The 23,719-nt window shown below is 42.0% G+C and overlaps 2 protein-coding genes and 1 pseudogene across 2 annotated transcripts; 2 read left to right on the forward strand and 1 right to left on the reverse strand.

The window, feature by feature from the left end:
* Positions 838 to 7,752, forward strand: LOC8070017 (mitochondrial carrier protein MTM1). Its single transcript, XM_002444235.2, has 10 exons — positions 838 to 1,285; positions 1,400 to 1,474; positions 2,376 to 2,504; positions 2,604 to 2,663; positions 3,095 to 3,265; positions 3,450 to 3,543; positions 3,699 to 3,790; positions 3,887 to 4,036; positions 4,196 to 4,254; positions 7,068 to 7,752. Exons 1-10 carry the CDS (start codon positions 1,046 to 1,048, stop codon positions 7,195 to 7,197), a joined length of 1,200 nt encoding a protein of 399 aa, XP_002444280.1. The 5' UTR covers positions 838 to 1,045; the 3' UTR covers positions 7,198 to 7,752.
* LOC8070018 (mitochondrial import inner membrane translocase subunit TIM17-3) lies at positions 15,441 to 16,004 on the forward strand. The gene has a single exon (XM_002444236.1). The coding sequence runs from the start codon at positions 15,441 to 15,443 to the stop codon at positions 16,002 to 16,004; it is 564 nt and encodes a 187-aa protein (XP_002444281.1).
* On the reverse strand, positions 19,625 to 22,753 carry LOC8070019 (annotated as a pseudogene).

The raw sequence follows: 23,719 nt of genomic DNA on the forward strand, positions 1-23,719 counted from the left end.
TAGAGACAATAGGTTTCTCCACGGAAGTTGCTAGTACAGTCACCGTGCCAAGCAAATCTTTATGGTTTACATTTACATGCTTCCATCATACTCCACATGCATAAAAATTTCTATGCTTACTTGTCTGGAAAAAATGAACTATGTAAAATAGCGCATGTTGCCAATGCCATGGTTATAAGTCTTTTTTGGCAGGATGTGAGAATGAAAATGGGATATCTGGTTAAAAAGGTTGTTTTTGGATTCTTCATAGGTAATTTACGAGATTTCAAATTTTAAAGAGAGACAACAATGTATGGAAGGCTCAAACTCACTCTACTTAACGTTCATGTATCACATCTGGTTTTGGCTCGTAAAAATGGAGGTGCCATGAGGCAACTAATCTAGACAGCATGTTTAGTGAAAATTGAACTCTTGCTAAAAAAAAAGAAAAGAAAAGGAATTTGTACTCAGCAAAGAATTTCTATTTTGATATTTTTGACAAGATAGTATTTTTTGGGTAGAAGTTATTTCTTATTAATGAGTTTTTATATCAAAATGGCACAATATGAATGATACACTATCAAGATATTTTTTGGCAAGTAGTATTTTTAGGTAAAAGTTATTGCTTATCAATGAGTCTTTTTTTAATCAAAACAGCACAATAGGAATAATAATATCAAAAGAAATATATCTTGCAATCAATACCATCCTCTTCGTAAGTGCTGAGATCACACTCTGACCTAGCCTACAAAATTTTTGGAAAAAAGAAAAAACAGTCGCCGGAATTCAAAGGGATGAAAATCGAGACACGACTACACGATGTCTCCACACGAGAAAAAGAAAACCTAACGCCCTCACAGGACTCTCTAGAAAGCGACACCAACTGACCAACCCCAACCCTGCGCCTCCCTCCTCCCTGCGCCTCCTCTCTTCCAGGAGCCTCCTCTTCTAGAGAGAGAGAGAGGGAGGGACCATAGCCGTGGCCGCACCGCCAACCACGCCGCCCGAATCCCCCGATCGAGACCGGAGCCGACGTGGCCTAGGGTTTCCGAGCCAGTCGGGCGCTATGGTGGGCTGCTCCAGGGGCTCCCTCCCCACCTGGATGACCGCCGCCGCCGCGCGGGTCGACCTCTCGGGCGGCGTAACACCTTCGCACCAGGGGTCGTCCTCTCCGTCCCCCTCCTCCTCGGGTCCCGCTCCGTCCGCGGGGGCGGACCAGGAGCTCGGGATGTTCGAGCGCGCGCTCTCCGCCGCCGGTGCCGCCTTCGTCTCGGCTATCATCGTCAACCCTCTCGATGTCGCCAAGGTCGGTTCCCCGGGGGCACTCACTCCCTCGCTCACGCAGGTCTCTCCTCCCGGAGAGAGAGTGTTTGTGTGCGTCCTCTTCGGCGTCTAACGCGTTTCCTGTGTCTCGATGCAGACGAGGTTGCAGGCCCAGGCGGCAGGGGTGCTGTACCACCAGCCTGCCCAGATGGCGGCGCTTGGCCCGGATGCGGTGAGGAATCCGATTCATTCTGTTCTGCGCTGTGTGTCGTTTGGATTTGGCAGTGGCTAACTCAGTTACTGATCTCGGCTTCGAGTGCCTACGTGTAGGTTTTGTATTTTCGGTGACTAGGTTAGGGAGGAATCCAAAATGGAGCTTGTGTTTATAGATGTCTATGGGTAGTACTGGGCTGCTGGCATGGTCCCTGTGGGATTGGCCAGGTCACTGGTGTGATGCAAATGTTTGTAGCTATGTTCATCTGCCAGCTATTGCTGTTTTGCGGTTGGGCCAAAGGCATGCACATTTCAGGTCATGGTTTTTGTTATTTTCATGCTTGTCCAGGAAGGCAGGTAAGAAATGACAGATTGGTTTGTGTTTGCGCTAGTGATCAGCTGGCTATTCTACCAACCTGAACTGGGTGCATTGCATAGATTCTTCCGAGTTCATTTCCCTCAACTGCTTGTTCAACAAGCAGGTATTGATACTTGGATAGTTCGTCAGGGGTGTTCAGCTATTGCACAATGTGGCATTTGGCTGCATTTTGTTACTTTTTGGTAGATGTACTGATTATGTTATTTACCTTTCTGTAAGACCACTGGGGGTACTAAATTGTAGTGCTGATTGTTAGGATGAGGTATGCAACCAATTTTAGGACGTGTGTGTGTAGACAACCCATTTTTTAGTTGATATATAGATGGTGCTGATTTCTTAGTTAAAGCTATCGTCTTTGATGACCGCACTTTTATTGGAAAACTGCAATGCTTTTTATGTTGTAAAACAAAATTTCATTTCTTAAAATACTGTTGGTGGTACTGTCTTTTGTCAACAGTCTGATTTCATTCTCATGGATTTGATCCTCAAACCAGTGTATTAGACTTGAGGATTGTTGCTGATGTGTTTCAGCGTTTTCCAGATCCTATCTGAATTCAGATGCTCTCCTTCATGCACACGTGGTCTTGTATTAGGAAGTGAGCCGGTTTGTCCTCCTGATTGCTTTCAGTACAAGGGAACACTTGATGTATTCTTGAAAGTGGTTAGACAGGTAACAAGTGTTCCTTCTTTGTTATATTTTCTCTTTTAAGCAAGTAGCAATATATGATGGACAGATGAGCTCATAACATTGCTTAATTGGTTGTTTTAGGAGGGGTTCGTTAGACTATGGAGAGGAACAAATGCAGGCTTAGCATTAGCTGTACCCACTGTAAGTTCTCTGCTACATTCCATTTTTGTGGTCATTATCTTGTTTTTAAATGTTCTATGCTGCTCTGTTGCCTGCTGAACATCTGTTTAGTAGTTTCAATCTGTCCTATTTGAATTATTCGTATAGTTTTCACTTAGCTTTGAAAGCAAATTCAGCTTTTTTTTTGTCCTTTGTATGATGTGATATGTTTATTTCATTTTTTGTAGAAGAAGCTTTATGGGGTTAACCTCTTGGACTAATTTCCACCTGTCTAACTGATGCACGTAGTATCATAGTTTGTGTTGAGTTTTTAGCCATATCACTCAGCATCCTGTATAACTTGCTATCTCTGTTTCTTTATTGTAGTTTGTACAACGTAATATTCTGAATCTATATTACTTTGTATGTTCAAATCAATTGCACCTGTTACTAATTTCTTTGATCACAAACAGGTTGGGATATACTTGCCTTGTTATGATATATTCCGCAACTGGATTGAGGATTTCACAAGAAGCAATGCTCCTGGCTTGACACCATATGCCCCGCTAGTAGCAGGATCTGTTGCACGTTCGTTAGCATGTATTGCTTGTTCTCCAATTGAGTTGGCAAGGACGCGTATGCAGGTACACCTCCATGTGAAGTTCTTCTATATACGGGCTCATGCCATATGTATAGTTTATAGTTTAGTTATGTCTTATAATGCATTCATCTCAGATCATTGTTTCTGCACAAAAGTTAGTCTTATGTAACTCTTTTTCCATCCATTTAAAATCAAAATATCAAGTAGTCACTAGTCTATGGTAACAGGCATATAAAGAGTTTCGGCCTGGAGTGAAGCCTCCTGGAATGTGGAAAACCTTGGTTGGTGTCATCTCACCACTTGCAAGTTCAAGTCAGAATGGTATGTTGGTTTTAACTGTTTCTGTAACTAGTTGATTCTGCATATTCTTTTTAATTGGATGACATGTCAGCACCATCTTTACCATTTTGGCACCTGTCAACTTCTTGTGTTCTTGTCTTGATTCTAACAGCTTATTGCTTTGATTGGCGAAACAGTACAAAACTACCGTGTTCTGTGGACTGGGGTGGGTGCACAACTTGCTCGAGATGTTCCTTTCTCTGCTATATGCTGGTCAACTCTTGAGCCCGTAAGTTTCTGCCTTCTTGGTCATGGAAACTCATATTTGTTAAATTTATGGCTCACTTTCATGACATGAATCTCACTTTGCTAACACCATGTTCAGATGCGAAGAAAACTGCTTGGTCTTGTTGGAGAAGAAGGCAATGCAGCTAGTGTATTGGGAGCAAATTTTGCTGCTGGTTTTGTAGCGGGCAGTCTTGCTGCTGGTGCCACATGCCCTCTGGATGTTGCAAAAACAAGGAGACAGATAGAGGTTTGTGTATTATTTGGTACTCTTTATTATAATTCACGTTCCATTATTTTTCACCTGCTACTTGTTTCTTATGCGTGCATACTCGTGTGACTTTATTGCTGCATATTGCCATTTCTTGTTCCTGTTTCAGTTTCTTATTCCTTTCTTTCTAAATTTCAGAAGGATACTGAGAAGGCAATGAGGATGACTACAAGGCAAACATTAACTGAGATATGGAGGTAATGAAATACCTCATTCCCAAAATATAAAGTAGCATGTTTGATGGGCTGTACATTTTGCTATTGTGGTTGTGTTGGTTTTCAGTTTTGAACCCTACATATGGCTCATTCATTGGGCATATGAATTATGCTTTTACCATGTTGTCCTGCTGTACCCTGATAGAGTCGCTAAGTTCCAATTGCCTCTATTCAGTAGCAAGCTGTGTTCACATAATTGATTTCTTTTTACAGCCCAGTTTGCAAACCCTAGGTATATGCCATCCTAAATTAGTTCTTCATACATCCCAGTTTGCGAACCCTAGGTATATGCCATCCTAAATTAGTTCTTTATACATCCCAGTTTGCGAACCCCAGGTATATGACATATAGGTTGACCTGAGACTAGAATTCTTTTAAAACTCATCCCTGACTGTATGGCATTCTCATTTGCAGTTTCCATACAGTAATTAAATATAAGAAATCTGGCTAGTCAAATTTGTGTGTAAAATATTCCATGAATGTAAGCGGGGTCTATGGTTAGCCATTGAGCCAATGCACCTGACAGACTGACCAACACTTCAATATTGTGACCTATTTGACTATTTATAAAACAATCAGAAGCTTCTTTTTGAAATATATACCCTGACTGTTTTAATCATCATTACAAGAAATAACCTTTTGGAGATCTTCCATAATTTAAACTCCAGTTGATTTCTATCCTAAATACATAAAAAATCAGGACTCGCTGTCTAGTTTTAGATCATTTGCTTTTAATTGTTGTTTCTCTGTGTTAGATTGAATTGATAGGCTGACATAGTAGTATGTCTCAAAAGCTAGCGAGAGCAAGACCTTAGAAAACTAGATCAAGCTAAGTCAACCCCTCAATCATTCTGATTGTATTTGTTAAACTTAAGTACATTATTGTAGCAATTATTATGCATAATACACAAATAATAATTTTCTAAATTGATCTACTCCAATTAAACAAATAGGATCGTAGGATCAATATGATCAATGAGTATGCTTACTGATTGACTCGTTTGTAGGTTTTGCTTGAATTTGCTCTTGAGAGTTGCATCTTCTGAACATTTATGCGTGAAACATAGAAAACTAAAAAAATAGCAAAATACAAATATTCTGAAGCTAATAGAATATATGATACAAAATATTTGATTTTGGTTTCACATGAGCATTAATGAAGTTGATCGGAGTTTCGATGGCTTGTCAGTGGAAATCTGATATGCCTTGGGTGTTCATTTCATAATAAGCCAGAAACCAGCATTTTTTTCGCTGCTTGGGTTCATGGATCTTTTTTTGGGTGGGAGGGGTTGGGGGGGGGGGGGGGGTTAACTATATAATCCAATGAGATTGACCACCATGCACATGGAAGGTGAAACTGTTTATTAAAAACTTGTAATGTCAGGACCGCTCTTCTGTCTCATACCTAAAGGTTTGGAGCTGGGTCATAAGCTGAAATCCAGTAGGTGAATCCTGCTTGTCATAATATTCCAGAAACAAGTCTTGACATCATTTAGGTTAGTGGATCTAGTTTTTTTGCGGTTAGAACGATTTGTTTGTCATTTTTTATGTGAGACTGATCTACCCAAGGTTCTAAAAGGTGCTAGGCCACTGATTGGTGCCTAGGATGCCTAAGGGGAGATTAAATCCAACGAAACATTTGTGCTTTTTTCTTCTTTGTTTTGTTGCCGGTGTGTTTAAGTGCATCACTGCATCACAGATTCAGTCTAGACAACAACAGGCCCAGCAGATCAGCAGTAGTATTTCCCTTGGTCCAGAAGATGTTAAGGGGCACAGGCCCGGCCAGGTAGTCGCATTTCACAGACTGCAAGGTCTCTGCCCACACATCCAGCCGCACGTCACAAACCGCAAGGTCTGGGATCACTAGGGAAAGTGTGCTGGGGTGGCAGGTATGTGCTGCACCGGCGGCTACTTGAGGAGTTGGTGGCTGCCACTACGGTGCAAGTTTGTGTTTCTTCACGTGCTGCTTCCCACCGCACTCGTGCATGCTACTGCTGCTCATCTCTACACATGCTAGCTTGCCATCCTCCTGATTTCCTCTGATTCTACGCCACTTACACGTTGGCCGGTGTTTAATTGGATGCCTATGGCCTAGGTGAGGCCCCAGGGCTCTGTTCCGTGCTTAAGCATGCCTAGGCGAGCGTTTAGTTGTGTTTTTGTAGAACACTGGATCTACTACATTGGTGCCAAACTGAGCACCAACACAAGTCAACGCTGAGGCTCATGGTCTTTTAGCTGCCGCTGCTGAACCACTTGCAGCCCACCCATGCTGTTTGTGCATTTGCTTGTTTGATTCATGACCTATTCATTCCTACAAAATCATGGTTTGTCAACATGCTGCACTCCTTTCCCCCTTGTGTATATAAATCGTGCTGGGGTGAAATTCGCTGATGTTGAGCCTGCACTTTTTTAGCTTTGAACTTTCACCAAGATTTCTGAAAGAACTTTGTTGAACCTGCACATTGCTGCAGAAAATAATCTGCCATCTTTCATGTAGTTTCCTGCATTTTGGAATAGTATTAAGGAAGAATGTTTTAGCGACTTGCATGTTTAGTTTTGATATTCCTGAGAAATTGTAGCAGGTTGCAGACATTTGATGTAATTAGTTTCCCCAGACGATCTTCCTTAGTTATAGTTTTGCCAGACTTCAAATGTTATGGGCAAAATGAGAGATGCGGACCTCCCTGCTTCCATATTTCTCTCTTAGTTATTATAGTTTAGTAGTTGGTTTAGTAAGGGGCATCTATCATATACTCGTAATTGATTTGCTGCTTGCTTATATTGTTCTCTGGCAGGTCTGGAGGCATGAAAGGGCTGTTCACTGGCGTTGGCCCACGTGTTGCACGCGCTGGTCCATCAGTTGGTATTGTCATTTCCTTCTACGAGGTTGTCAAGTACGCTCTTCATCAAAGGAACACCTCATGACCCAGTTTTGTTGATAAGATGGGAGTCCATTCACTTTGTAAAAACAACACTGTCCGTGGTTTCCCAAAGTAGGCCTGGTTACTCTGACCTTCGGACGGGCATGGCTAGGTGTAACTTGGAAGATCAGAGTGCTCAGCAGTCAAGACTAAACAGGATTTTTCATGGACAATGTCCATTTCGGTCGAGGATGACATCAGTTTTGCCATGGAGCAGGCTCCAGTTTCGTCTGGCAGGTTTTGGACCATCGTCTAAGCTTATGCTTTGAGTGACCTGAAGCTGCTTTGGTTAACTTATTAGGTAGGTCCTGTAATTGAAGGTGTTAGTGCAGATCAATAATACCCTAGAAACTACAGAAGAAATTTTGCAGATCCTAGTCTCATGTCGATGCTTTCTCTAGACCATGTTCGGTTGATGAAAGAGCATCTTGTTGCTGGCTTAGGTTTAAGTTTGCAACAAGTTTATGTTGTCGGTAAGATCTATATGTGCGTGCACGATCGCTGTTCAACAAAGTTATATTGGTTAAAGAAGCGTTTGCAGCGAGCCTATGTGACATAAGTGCCATTGCATTGCACGAGGTGGCTTGGAAAAATTTCAATGGTTCCGTAATTTTTGTATTTGTGGATCTCTGATCGCAGATGCCATCGTGACCCGCTCATGTGATAGAAGTGCCTAAAAATTTGGCAACTCTCTACGAGAATTTTCTTATTGTAAAAGCCCACGGGGATCTCTCTAATTGGCGGAATCAATAATGAATGAGAAAACGGCTATTATAGGACTCCAATCGTTGTGGCTTCTTCTAAATAGGACTCGTAACGTTGGTTTCTCCCAAACAGGACTCTAAACGTTGTTTATAAGCTCTAATGATATTTTGGCTCTTTTTAATTAATTTTGGTAATTCAAAATACATGTATTTTCAGTTAATGACTGTATTGCCTTCAGCCTTTACACAGATTGCAACGTTGCAGTTTCTCTCTAAAAAAAATCGACGTTTCCACCATGAGTCTTCCGTCGCCCATCCTATTCGACTCCGCCGCCGCCCCACCATGGTGCCACCTCTCCCCGGCGATCCACCGTTGCCCGGCGAGCCCCCGGCGGCGGCAGGCGATCTGCTCCCTCCAACGACCGTCGAAGCCCCATCTTGCAGCCTCATCACGCTGGCAGGAGGCCAGACGGCAAGTGACCTAGGGCTTGCCTCGCCGGGCAGGAGACTAGATGACACCAGGAACAACGCGTTCGCGCACATGACCACGGTGGGGCTTCTGCTGCTGGTGTGCCTCGTTTTTCGTCTTGTACATGATATTGATGTCTTGTTCTGTGCCCAGCCCACACTGGAAGTTCTAGGCGTTCTCAGGGTAGGCAGTGACGCTGCTGGTGAAGACGACCAAGGTGGAGATGGCCAAGTACCCGATGTCCAGGTGGACCAATCCCTGCAAATAGATGTCGTTGCCCATGCAAGATCACTGTTGTCTACTTAAAACAGGCAGCCAGGGGCAAAAGCATTATTGCCATAGCCAAATACATGTATTTAGGACTTAAAACATGGTTAATTATATTAAAATGTCATTAGAGCTTACAAATAATATTTGGAGTACTATTTGGGAGAAACAAATATTTATAGTCCTATTTGGGAGAAACCACAACGATTGGAGTCCTATAATAGCCATTTTCTCATAATGAATTGAGCTTGTTTGTTTGAAAACACATAGCTGAGAGTATTTTTTGTAAGAGAAAAATACTGTTGTTGAACGGAGCCACAAAGGGGTTGGTGGTGTCGATTACCCTGGGTCCATGTCTGAGGGGATGTTTGGTTGCTAGCCATAATCTACCACGACTAACTTTAGGCAAGTGTGGCAAGCCACAAAAAGTGTGGCTAGCAAATTGGTTGCCACACTTTGCCATGCCTAAAGGAATCTTGCCACACTTTTTAACTCTATGACATGTGGAACCCAAAAGAATCATGCCTAAACTTAATTGTCAACCAAACACTTGCCAACTTGGTCAAACTTATCTAAGGTAAAGTGTGGCAAACTGTGGCTAGCAACCAAACAGCCCCTGAATCTCAACGACGGTTATCCCCATCACAGTAGAAAGAACGTCGTCGATTACCCTGTGTCCATGTCTGAATCTCAACGACGGTTATCCTCATCACAGTAGAAAGAGGTACTGTTCGAGGTAAAGGGCCTATAATGCCTACCTCAAACATGGACTCTGTTTATAGTCCATGTTTGAGGTAAATCGTTGTGGTTTCTCTCAAATAAACAGAGCCTATAAATCTGTTTATAGGCTCTGTTTATAGTCTATGTTTGAGGTAAAGGGCCTATAATGCCTACCTCAAAGTAGGCATGTTCGAGGTAAAGGGCTATAATGCCTACCTCAAACATGGACTCTGTTTATAGTCCATGTTTGAGGTAAATCGTTGTGGTTTCTCCCAAATAAACAGAGCCTATAAATAAACAGAGCCTATAAATTGCAACTAAACAATGCCTACCTCAAACATGGACTATAAACAGAGCCTATAAATCTAAACAGAGCCTTAGCCCAACTGAATGAGGCTGGTACTGTTGTGTGTTGGTAACCAAGCCACCTCAAACAAATAGGCTCGAATGAGGCTCTGATGGCTCACGGAGCCACCTCAAACTTTGGTGTGCATGGCAAGTTTGGTAAGGCCTTGTTTAGTTCCCACAAAAACCAAAATTTTTTTAAGATTTCTCGTCACATCGAATCTTACGGCATATATATGGAGTTTAAATATAAATAAAAATAAAAACTAATTGCAAAGTTTATCTATAAATTATAAGATGAATCTTTTAAGCCTAATTACTCTATGATTGGATAATATTTGTCAAATAAAAACAAAAATGCTATAATATTAAAATTCAAAAAAATTTCACAAATAAATAAATAAATAAGACCTAAGCAAGTCACCAGCGAGGCGCCGAGGGCAAACATGCTCAGGCCTTGTTTAGTTCCCTAAAAATTTTGCAAAATTTTTCAGATTCTTCGTCACATCGAATCTTTAGACGTATGTATGGAGTATTAAATATAGATGAAAATAAAAACTAATTGTACAGTTTGGTCGGAATTGACGAGACGAATCTTTTGAGTCTAGTTAGTCCATAATTGAACAATATTTGTCAAATACAAACGAAAATACTACTATTCCTATTTTGCAAAATTTTTTAGGCCTTGTTTACTTCCAAAAAAATTTGCAAAATAGGAATAGTAGCACTTTCGTTTGTATTTGACAAATATTGTCAAATATGGATTAACTAGGCTCAAAAGATTCGTCTCGTCAATTCCGACCAAATTATACAATTAGTTTTTATTTTCATATATATTTAATACTCTATACATAAGTCTAAAGATTCGATGTGACGCAAAATCTGAAAAATTTTACAAAATTTTTGGGGAACTAAAAGGCCCGGCCTCAGAAGAATGTCTCGCATCAGCATGTAGCTTGCCTGGAAGCTGACTGCACCTTGTTTTGTTGCAGACTGGTGGGTTGCCTGCCAATCTTAGCCCGGACTCCAGTAGAAAAACGGACGCTTAAAAATTTTGCAAAATTTTTTAGATTTCCCATCACATTGAATCTTTAGACGCATGCATAAAGTATTAAATATAAACGAAAATAAAAACTAATTACACAGTTTGGTCAGAATTGACGAGACGAATATTTTGAGCTTAGTTAGTCTATGATTAGACAATATTTATCAAATACAAACGAAAATGCTCCTAAAATTTTTTGGAACTAAACAAGGCGTTTGGCTCCTGCTGCTGCTTTGCCTGGACCGGTACTACTCGTCGAATGTCTGATTTGATTGCTTTAGCTATTTAGGCCCTGTTTAGTTTCCCACTCAAAAAATTTTCATCCATCCCGTCGAATCTTTAGACACATGCATGTAACATTAAATATAGATAAAAAAATAAACTAATTACACAGTTTGGTTGAAAATCGTGAGACGAATCTTTTAAGCTTAGTTAGTCCATGATTAGCCTTAAGTGCTACAGTAACCTACATGTGCTAATGACAGATTAATTATGCTTAATAGATTTGTCTTGCAGTTTTCAGACGAGCTATGTAATTTATTTTTTTATTAGTTTTTAAAAACCCCTCCAACATCCTTGACACATCCTATGTGACATTCAAAAATTTTTCATCTACAATCTAAACAGGGTCTTAACTACCGTGCATTAGCTAGTACTTAATTAAGGCAAACGTAAATTAGCTATTTTATTAAGGCAAACGTGTACCATTATTGACTTAATTTAATAGGAATAAATATTTTATTTCTATTTTACTATTTTATTAAAGAAGTGTTTGGTTGGAGGTGTTAAAGCTGTAGTATTTTCGTTTTATTTGAACTAATTAAGCTTAAAAGATTCGTCTCGCAAATTATTCTCTAGCTGTGTTATTAATTTCGTAAATAATCTATATTTATTACTCTGTACATGTGTCTAAACATTCGCAACCAAACATGGCCTTAAACAAGTTTAATTATTTATTAAATATAGTTAAAGATGTTTGATTAGAAACATTTTCTCAATTTCATTTTACGGAGAAAACTTTAATATATTTTTAAAATTGGATGCCTGGCTTCCGTTTCTTTGCCTGGCATAACTACAGTTGATGCATTGTTTATTGTTTATTGATACACTCTAATACTCTATTAAATTAAATGAGAGACATGCTTTTCATCCAAAAAAAGAGAGACATGCTATTATTGTTTTTCTATTAGTTTTCTCGAAACTAATCTGCCACTCATATAACATAGCTGTTCATTCAATAAACCATACTAGATTGTTTTTCCTCTCTTTAAGTAAACATAATTAATAGATAATTTTTTATATTTATAAATAATTCTCTATTTATTTAATTCAGAAAATATTTATACAAATATATTTACTTAGTAAAATTGCAAAATCTATATACTAATTATATACCACAAACATTAGTTAACACAATGATACATGAATATCTCCTCTTATTAACGTTCTAATGCACAGGCCTCCAACCAAATTGGCTTTTCTTCATGCTAGAAGCCTCGCCAGGCAAAAACCATTAACTTTTCAGGTAACTCCGAAGCATCACTCTTTACCACACAAGTTCTTCAGGCTTCCAACTATAGGCCCTGAATGTGTTACCAGAACCTGTACCGGAGAGCTGGAATAGAATAAATAATGGTCATAGCCTTTGGGGACGACGAAACTTGGAGGCAGCTGTGAGCCTGTGAAGGATAAATTGCACTTCCAACTCGGAAGATGAAACTCCTGTTAGCTTGGAAAAAATGCTCTAAACTAAAAAGAAAAGGTGGTCTGGGTATCATTAACCCCAAAACTCAAAACTCTGCTCTCTTGCTTAAACACTTAGATAAATTTTATAACAAGGAGGTTCCCTGGGTGAAATTAATCTGGCATGCACATTATTCTAAAGGCAATTCCCTCATGCTACAACCGAAAAATGTTCTTTCTGGTGGAGTGATATTTAAATCTTTGTGATCTCTTCAAAGATATTCCAAACTGCAACATTCGATGGATCTACTGTCCTATTCTGGTCTGACGTATGGAATGACAATGTAATGCAAATCGAGTATCCAAGACTTTTCTCTATTGCAAGGAACAAAAAGATCTTAGTTTCACATTTTTTGACAAACAACAAGCTGGACCAATTTCACCTCCCATTATGAGAACAAGCTTATCAAGAATATCAAAGCCTCCAGGGTTATATTGAGACTATCCACGTTCAGCCGAACACAAAAGATTTATGGCATTACATCCTCAAAATTCACGTGTTCTACCAAGAGACTCGGTTCACATTTGCTGGTTATTTCTCGATGATGAAAGAAACAGTATGCACTCGCTCATCTGGCCTATTCCATGTACGCGTACGTGTTCTAATATGACTCGGTTTCTTGGCCATCTCCAACTCTGACAACCGATCAACGACCCGAGTCGTGTTCTTGCCTTCTTGGAGCCGCCAGTGTTGGCGCCCACCTTCGCTTGACCCACGCTAACTCTGCCATCCTTCCCCATCAATAGGTTTATCACCTCCTTTGTTATGCACAATCTTCAGGGTCCCCGCAATCTTTGCCGGCGACATCTTCTTCTTTCCAGACTTGTCTCCAGGCTTGGCGCCTCCTTTGCTATCCACTTGTAGTCCACCATGGCCTTTGCACGCTGCAATTTTTCTGCCATAGTCCTTTGGCGTTGAGGCCAACATCATCCCGGGCAGAGCTAGCAGCATTAGAATTCTCTGTCGACCCTGGAAAGGAGTCTAGGCCAGACACCCTCTCTTTCTCTTGTGGCCCTCCAGTGCAGTGCCTGCCGAAACGCCAGTGGCTATCTCACCCATGTTGAAAAGTGGGTTATCTGTAACCTTGACGTGGGTCCCATCCACTGCCATGTCGTGGACTCCTTTGGCTAATTCTTCGGTCAGATTTTTATTCAGCTTGCTAACTGATTCTTCAATAGCCTGCGTATCTCGTATCAAAGTTGTGTTGCCATCTTGGTCAGGTTAGAGTCCTAGGCGAAGTTGAGTGTCCGGCTCCTCGCTCAATAGCTTCACTTCGCTGAACTAGCACCTGCAAGCGCCAACGCTTTAGGCATGGTTCAGTTGGCAAAATTTTTAGATTTTGGGTAATGTAGCACTTTCGTCTGTATTTGGTAATTATTATCCAATCATGGATTAACTAGGCTAAAAAGATCTATATCATAAATTACAGGTAAACTGTATAATTAGTTTATGTCTATATTTAATACTCTATACATGTGCCGCAATATTTGATGTGATGGAGAATTTTGAATTTTTTTGGCAACTATTATCCCTCTGCAAGCCTGGAAAGTTTAAGGCTCTGTTCACTCTACTACTAGAAGTTGCCCGCGTCCTTTCTGATGGGGGAAGGACGTATTGACATGTTCCTCATCAGCGAACTCATCCACGTTATGGCCAATCCTGCTGCACTCATAAAAGGCTTGTGCTGACGGTTGACATGTTCCTCATCAGGGCACTCATCCTCGTTATGGCCAATCCTGCTGCAGAGAAAGCAGAAATTTGGTACGTTCTCTTACTTGACTCGGAAAGCCATCAAGCCTTTTTCCCTTGAACGAAATTCTGCAGTGGATTTGCAAAGGGGAAACATCAATCTATAGCTCTCAGAAAGTCATCCACAGACGTCTTTGCTCAACTCTTTTGCTAGCTCCAGAGTGAAGTGAAAGCTTCATTCATCAAAACTTCAGGCACATCATGAAATTGCACTCATAATCCAATCCTGTCCACGGCAATCTCTGATGGACGCCGGAGGCCGTCGTACGGCATGACGATGGGAGCGTCGCCCTTGTGCCTCCATGGACAGACTTCAGCACAAAACGATGCTCCGTGAGCGGCCGTGCCTCCATTGTTTCCTTGATGCCCCAAGCTCTGCTCATGTCAGAGAAAAGAACCTTGACATTGTGTATGGCTTAATTACTGGAGTAGAAACACGCCATCGCAAAGCCACTTCCTCTTGTCGATCCCCCAGCCACTGCCTCCGGATTGAATTCATCATCATCCTCCGTCTCCGCAGCTCCCGCCAGGGGCTGTTGCTGCTTCATCAGTTCCAGGGATTCCCCGCCCGGGGACTTCCTCTGTCGCCGCTGCTACCCCTACCACTGCATTGTTGCCGCCTCTGCCGTCAGGTGATGCGTCACCTCCCATCTGTTCCTTGGTAGCATCAGCTGCAACCTTGCCGTGTCTCCCGCCATCGCTCGATCTTCTCCTGCCATGCCCAGGGGCGTCGCCAAAGAACACGTGAGTACACCACTCGTAAAAACGAGGCTTCGGGTGGGCAATCTCCTCACCAGAGATCCCTCCCGTATCGGGTGGGCCCTGGGTCCGCTGCCTGCCGTGTTCCTAAAGGAAGTCGGAGATTTACCCAAGTTCAGTCGAACACAAAAGATTTATGGCGTTACATCCTCAAAATTCACGTGTTCTTACAAGGGACTCGGTTCATATTAATTTGCTGGTTATTTCTCGATGATGAAAGAAACAGTATGCGCTCGCTCATCCGGCCTATTCCGTGTACACGTACGACTCGGTTTCTTGGCGATCTCCAACTCTTTCTACCGAATCGACGTCCGGCCCAAGTCATGTATGTATGTATGTATATATATATATAGACATCAAAGGCATCGCCTCTTTATATAATTATTATATATAATCAAACCAACCCGGGCTAGTTGACCCTGCCTAGGTCGAGATCGAGATAATAATGGCGATGTACAACGACATCCCGGACCATCGCTATCGCTTCATCAACTTCGTCGGCGACGCCTTTGTGGTCGGCGCCGGTTGCGGCTCTACCTTCCACTTCGTCAAGGGGTTCCGCAGCTCGCCGGCCAAAGGTGGAGGTGGACGCCTGGCGGCCGCCGTCCGTGCTGTCTGCGCCAACACGCCTCGCGTATCCGGGAGCCTCGGAGCCGCCATGGCCGTGATCTGCGCCTTGGAGAGTGCCGTCTCCCTCGCGCGCCAGAGGGAGGATCACTGGAACTCCATCCTTGCCGGCACAGCTTCCTATGGCCTACTGAACGTGCACCGGGGCGCCTCCGCCGCCGCCTTGTCCGCCTTGTTCGGCGCCACCTTTTTTACGGGTCTTGCTGGCGCCTATCTGGCAGCTGAATCGTGGCACGGCCGGCTCATTGTGTCCGGCCGCGAGTGGCGAATGAAGGACGGCTTGCCAGCGCTGGTACCCATCAGGCGTATCAGTATCCCAGCGGCAGCGACCGCCGTGGTTCATGAGGACCCAGCCACAGCCAGCGCCGGCACCGTCGAGTAGTATAGTACAGGTGAAAAGCAAGAGCTGTTTTGTAGCTAATTTCTCTTCGTTTTGCTTGCTATTGTTCCTTGAAGTTGAATTATCTATTTGTTTACTACGATGTTGATTTTGGATAACATGTTTTAGAATGGAATATTTATTAGTATGAATGTACTCCCTCCGTCTGTCCAAGAACGAATCAATTTCTAAAATCCGTGTCGATCGGTTGACTAACTTTATAGTTATATTATATAAAATGCACATCGATAAATCTAATGAGCAGTAATCCCAGCCCAGAGATCTGTACATGTCTCTATCTAATAATTTTTTTCATTATTTTTATTTACAACAAACAAATTAAAGGCAGTGATTTATATTTAATTAAGCCACATCTGCGAAAAAAACCAATACTCTGGGTTTCATCTTTCATGCAGAAACCATGAGATTACTGCTACCTGAAACGATCGATGTTGTTGTAAATATGGCAGTTAGTTGATTCGTTCACCTTTTAATCTTGTGTGATAAAATGGGAGGAGTTTTCGTTTTAGTAGACCCTACTGAAACTACAGGCCCTTGTTGGGTCTAGGCGTCTTTTGGTTGCACGGTTCATAAAAAAAAAAAATATGCGCATGCATACATTGGTTCAGATCCATCCATTCTGTTCTGTGTTTATAAAAGTACAATACATTTTTTTGAGGCAAAAGTACAATACAATGCGCCTATATTTGTGCATCTATCGACGGACTTGCGAGCATGCGTGAGAGCATGCATATTCGATGTGGCCTTGTGAGCAGGCCTGAGGCGCAAAAAGATGCCTGAGTTGGTGTCGCCGAGAAAACAAAATCTGACCCTTTTTAACTCGGCAACGACGGATATAGTGCAAACTCATCTCTCGTGCAAACTGTGCAAACACTAATTTGGATCCTAGGATGTTGATCCAAGGGGCACAGACATAAGATAATTTTGCACTTAACCGCCTGCTCTTAATCATACTTTTACAAATCCCTCCTTCCACCTCTCTCATGCGCCCCCTTGGATCAACATCCTGCGGTTCAGATTATAGTTTACACAGTTTGCATGAGAGATGAGTTTGCACTAGATCCGTTGCCATAACTCCCCCTCGCCCAATATATATATTACAAACAATTATAAGATTATCCGTTACATCGAATCTTATAGCACTTGTATGAAATATTAAATATAAATAATAAATAATAAATTACGCAATTTACCTGTAAATCATGAGACAAATCTTTTAGGCCTAGTTAGTCTATGATTGGATAATATTTGTCAAATACAAACGAAAGTGCTACAGTATCAAAATTCAAAAAGATTTTGGATCTAAACACACCCATAGTCGTTTGCTTTTTGTCCTAAACAAAATAATAGGATATATTTTTTGCATTTTGCATGTCTATATTACTGGGTGCTCCCATAAGTTTGCTTCAAAAAATGCTGATCTTTTTTAATTTTTATGACAATGCTGATTTGTTGGTGCAAGTACATCTTTACCTCAAGGATACATTCACCAATCACCAGTGCACTTAATCATTTAGAACTTAATTACCTGTGTACCAATGCAGAAAATGAGTTTCGTTTATGCCAATTGAACATATTGCTCATAATTGAATTTTTAGTAACTATCGATAATGTTTACAATAATGCAATCTAGCGATTGTGGTTTTTGAAAAAGGAATTTGCAAATATAATAATCTCTGCATAGATTAATTCTTGTGCCAGTGAGAGTTTGTGTCATGCTCGTACACTAGATTGCATCATCTATCGGTGCTCTGTTATTTCTTCTTCGGTAACACTCGTCAAGAGCCTTTACATGCTTGCGATTGATGTTTTATGTTTTGAGGATTGTGAATGTAAAATTATGTCACCTTCTATTCTGTTCATTCACCTAATATCTTTTAAGTATTTATTTATTTTGCCCTTAATTATGTGTAGGTCAAAAGATCATGGGACATCTAATCTTTGTCCCAAGGATACTTGAAGTATTTGCCAAAGGAAAAATTCTACATAACCCCCAAACTATTTAGGGTGGATATTTCATCCCTCAAACTGTAAAATCAGATATTCTACCCCCTAATCTTTTAAAACTAGTCAAATAACCCCCTAGAGTGGTTTTGTCATTTTCTTTTTTTATTTATTTCGGCTGAATCCTTAAAAAATCATAATAAATTGTAGAAAAATCATAAAATAAAAAATTTAATTTGTTAGACTCCGATGAGTAGATCTACACAATGAATATATAATATGGTATACTCTAGTACAAAGTTTTTGCTGTAGCTTTAAATCTATATTTTTCTATAATTAATTTGAATAATTCATACATGTAGTTCCTATGGTCCAATTGTGGTAAAATTTTTATGGTGGGCTCATTATTGTATGCTTGAACTATGGTAAAAATTTCATACTCATTGGATCATGTATAAATTAGTTATAGATAAAGCATATATTTAACAAGAATAAAGCTAAATAATTCTAGAACTAAGTTATACGTGATCCAATGGGTACGAAACTTTTATCATAGTTCAAGCATACAATAACGAGCCCACCATAAAAATTTTACCACAATTAATCCATATGAACTACATATATGAATTATTCTTATTAATTATAGAAAAACATAGATTTAAAACTACAACAAAAACTTTGTACCAAAATATACCTTATTATATTTTTGTTGTGTAGATCTACTCATCAGGAGTCCAACAAAATTAAATTTTTTATTTTATGTTTTTTCTGTGATTTATTATGATTTTTTCAAAGATTTAGGGAAAATAAATAAAAAAGAAAAAGACAAAACCACCCTCTAAAACCACTCCAGAGAGTTATTTGACTGGTTTTGAAAGTTTAGGGGGTAGAATATCCGGTTTTATAGTTTGGGGGATGAAGTATTCCACCCTAGATAGTTTGGGGGTTATATAGACTTTTTCCATTTGCCAAATGACATCAAAGCCAAATCATTCCCTAAAATTACTTAATAACTTTGTTATTACATATATTATTCTTATGAGTATTATTATAATAATGGTATGCTGTTTAGAGAGCAAAGCAACTCTGAATTATAGTGGTGCTTCTTGTAGAGGTCCAGTTTGAATCGGTCTAAACATTTTTCTGTTTTGCACAAGAATTCCCTCCATTCCAAATTATAGGGTGTTTTGGCTTTTGCTATGCGTTTAGTGTATACTAGGAGTCTGCCCGTGCAATCCCACAGGCACATAAAAGTATAAACGCAATTCATCTATATGCAAAGCGCAGATCTCAAAATTAAATACTACTTGTCCTTCAGTAAGCAAAGAATGAACTAAGTGTGGCTTTGTTTACAAAATTGTGTAAATTCTAAGTTGCAAATTTCATGCACCCTTGGACCTCACACTTTTGAGTCACAGACAAATATCACCTTCCCAAGTCAAAACAAACCAATTGAATTTTATGTAGAGTCGTTAGCCCCCAAGCTTCACCTGTTCACACCTCACACTACTATACCAATTATGTTTAGGAACATTGAACTTCTAAACAGCCAAACTGTTGTTGTAAGACAACCTCCTTACCTGTCCAACTATTCAATTCAAAGCGCACATGAAAAGACAGGCAAACAATTAAAGTAGCCAATGATCTGTTGTTAAAAGTACCAACAAACATGCCACATATCACAGTTGTGAATTAAGCGCTTTTTCCTTAGAGCTACGAACTGATCATCCCCATTTATAAGTCCAAGAAAGAGAGAAGATCAGGTTCTCATTCTCAGCTACAGCATTTCCATTCTCACGGTACTATCCAACACATAAGAAGAAAAAATGTTTACAAACCTAAGCACTGCACTGGAAACATCACACATATGTTCGAGGCTACGTAGACATTGCTCTTGCTGAGACAGAAACTTAGGACCTGGCCCCTCTAGAGACCATTCGATGAATTTTGAAAATCATGAATACACATATTGTAATGGGAAACTGAACAGGCGCAGGTGCCGAAGAAATGCTTTCAACCTAACTTAGAATATCGGAAATGTTGTGGTGCCATTCGGACGCCACGTGCCCCCACTCCGCGGCTCACTGTTGCCCCCTCTCCCAGCTGCGTGCCGGCACTCCTTGCTGGCTCCTCGCTCTCGCCCGTCCTCAACATAGGCAGAGCAATTAGATAATCTTCTTGCCCTAAAAAAAGGAGCACACATAAGTGCAAACAGCTTCAAGATTAAAGATACCAGCAATAATTAAACAGAATCCCCAAGTGATTGATTATGCTTTAATAGAAGCTAGAAATCCAAAAGTGGTTTTCATCAAGACTTTTCCTTCTTGGTCATCTTTCCACATTATTTTCCAAAGAAACAAAAGACGAATCACTAGTTGCTAAGAATACTGATATTTGTTAGGGGAAGTCTTTTATTATTTTCAGATGCATATATATTTTTTAGTTCATTTCAGATGGAAATTATAAACTGTCTAAATTCTAAATTCCTCTCCCAGGCCTTGTCGACTTGTCCTATACCAGAGTACACCAGCTACCAAGCTGTCTAAATTCCTCTCAAATAATATACAGTCTGATATTAATCTAGACTAAATTGTCCAATGCAGGTATCTAAATGTAGCCAGAAGCTTTACCACATTCCTTTCCATTTCACCGCATAGTTTCCACTGAAGGTCCCCTGAAGGGCACTGGGCACATAGAACTCGTTTATACCATGGTCTCATTGGTTGCAACTTCACAGACAGGCATTGTGTTGGCCAAGATAACAACAGTCACAGAGCAACAAACAGAACCAAAGGATGGGAAACTGGCAGGGAGCGTGCCTCACCATCTCGATGTCCTGCGCCATCTGAACACAGGGCCCGCACCAGGTCGCGTAGAATTCAACGATGAGCGGCACCTTCGTGTGCCCCCTCACCAGCTCCTGCACCTCCTCGGCCGACACCTTCCTCTGCAACCACGAATAAATGCAAAGCAGCGCTCAGACTCGAACCCACCGACTGCCGAGTGCCGAGGTGCACAAAGATTTGCGATCGAGTGAACCGTGCTGCGTACCACGAGGTAGTCCGGCGCTATGTACTTGCCGGAGCCCCGCAGGCCGCAACCACCGTCTCCGCGGAGGCGTTCCGTCGAAGGGTTGGCGCGCGGCGGGTGCTGCTGGCGCCTACGCCAACGAGGCTGCTGCGCGCGGGGGAGAGCGAACGGGGAGGAGAAGAGGCCCAGAGGTCAGGGAGGGTGCACGAGGAAGGGAACCAGCGGCGCACGCCGACGGGAACGCGGCGGCCGCCGGTCGCAGCCCGCAGCCATGGCGGAAGCGGATAGGGGCGGTGGAGGGAGACAAATCCTATCCGGTTGACTCGGATCCGTGGAAATGGTAGTACTGGCACTGGCCTACAGGGGTTTCAGTTCCACCTGAAGCGGCAAGGCGACAAGTACGCCTTTTACAAGTGGCTTTGTAACCAACGCTCTCTTTTGTAGAGATATTTGAGAAGTGAAGAAGATTCTTTTTTTGACACTTAAACTTTTGTGGTAGTTCAATTGTTTATCCTTACTTTATAAAACTGGATTCTTAACCCTCTCAACTTTTAAAACCATTTATTTTTACATCTTAAACGGTTTTGTCATGTCAAGTTAGCTATTGAAGAGGATAAATCAAACTTGTTTGACATTTAAGGATGTAAAATTAGACAACAACTATTTCTTTTGAATAATTTCTTCCTGGAAAATTTTGCACTACAAAAAGTTCTAAAATCTGGTTTAATCTTAAAAATCTATTGAAAATTTGTTTTGACCTAAAAACTACGAAGCTAATTTCATAGTTTTCTTAAAATCATGCTCGATCTTATCGTGTCAGAATCAATACTATTTGAGTATTCTATGGACATTTTTTGCTTTTAGTTTGCTAGTAGAAGTGCCAAAGAAATGCTTTTAACCTAAAATTAGAATGTTGCACTAGAGGAGAGGAACTGTCATTATATCTGGCTCTGTGTAGCCAGCCTGTTCACTTCTCTTTTCAGCCGTACTTTTTCTGTCAGCCAACAGTGTTTTTCTCTCACAATAAATCAGTCTGTATTTTTACATCTTCTAGGCATCGTTGGTCTGAAAAGTCATGACTGAAATTACTGTTGGCTGATTTATTGTGAGAGAAAAACACTATTGACTGACAGAAAAAAGTATGACTGAAAAGAGAAGTGAACAGACTACACAGATATTCTAAACACCATAAAGGTCGATCAAGTACGAATGTTAGACCATATCTAAGTACCACTCTTTTAGGAAGCATGGTGTTTCACAATATAATAATATATGTTCCTTGATAGTAATTTTTGCTAGATTTAAGCATAATATGTAACTTCATTTAACGGTTGAATTGCAAATCCTAAGCTAGATATGTCATAATACAATCAAACTTGACATGTTTTGACTCTTAAAAAAAGATAGCCGACATCTTTTAAAAAAAGAAAAACAGGCATCGTTTTGGAAAAAAAAAACAAAAAGAAAAAAACTGCACCACGTAGAAGTAGTACTAGAGAAGAGAGGGCAGTTAGGCGCTCATGTGCCAGCTGGCGGTCCGCGGCCCCACCGCTCTTGTGCGAGGCGCATGGGTTAGCCAGCCAGCCGGGTTCGGCGGCCTCTCGGGTCGATCGGATATAAGAGGGGGCAAGCGGCTCGCAGCGCCAAAAAGCAGAAGCGCTCCAGAGAAAACAGAAGAGCAGAACAAATAGTAGCAGTGCAGCGGAGGGCGCTCTCTTCTCCGACGAACGAGGGACCGTCGCACGCCCGGCGGCCATGGGGTGGTACTCCCGTTTTCCTCGTCCGGCTCCTTCGAGGTATTCCTCCCAACCCCCTCCTCATCATCCTCTCCTCTAGCTAGTTCTCGTCTGGTCCTCCTCTCAAACCTCCCGGTGTTGCCGTAGCACGCACCCGAACCGTGCTCCGACGAGCGCGTAGCCAACACGGGGAGCGTCGCCGCTCGCCGGGTTCGCTACCCGCTACTCGGACCACGAGATCCGGCGCGTGGTGCGACACCATCAGATAGTTTGAGAGGAGAGGCCGCGTGGTTGGGTATCGATCCGTCGTAGTCGCCGCGCCGGTACGGTCGCCGGAATTCTGCTTGTGGGAAATCGAGACGAGAATGCACGTGGTTGGGATTTCTTGCTGCACGCACTGGCGCATATGTTGAAAGCGAGGGAGGGGATGCGGCCGTATTGCCGTCGCAACACGCCCCGAACCCGTGCTCCGACGAGGAGTAGCGAACTCGGGGAGCGTCGCCGCTCGCCGAGTTCGGTACCGGCTTGTCCGAGCACGGGCTCCGGTGGCTGGTGCGACACCACCGGCACCGGCGCAGTTTGATTTGAAAGGTGAGGCGTGTGCTTAGCGACCCGTTGTCGTCGGCGCTCGTCGGTTGTTTAGGGTACGGTGGTGGGTAATCGAAACGAATGCTGCTTGTTTGCTGTTCGTCTGCACGACTAAGGGGCTCGCGAGCGGGGGCGGCGGCCATGCATGGGCGTGGGGTGGCGGTGGCGCGGGCTCGTGCGGCGTGTGGGGCGGTGGCCGCGGGCTGCAGGGTGCAGCGCGCGGTCGCGCGGCGGCGGTTTGTTGTTACATATGCGTGCTCCTGTTCAACGTACTAGGTACCAGCTTCTGATCGTACTATTGTGGATGCCGATACCACCAATTGGAGGACTGGGATCATGACTGATCCCCTGTTTAGGGGTCTAGAAAGATTGAATTTCATGTTTAGGATAGGGTCATAG

The sequence above is a fragment of the Sorghum bicolor genome, chromosome 7, assembly GCF_000003195.3.
Source record: "Sorghum bicolor cultivar BTx623 chromosome 7, Sorghum_bicolor_NCBIv3, whole genome shotgun sequence".
In the NCBI taxonomy this organism is placed as follows: Eukaryota; Viridiplantae; Streptophyta; class Magnoliopsida; order Poales; family Poaceae; genus Sorghum; species Sorghum bicolor.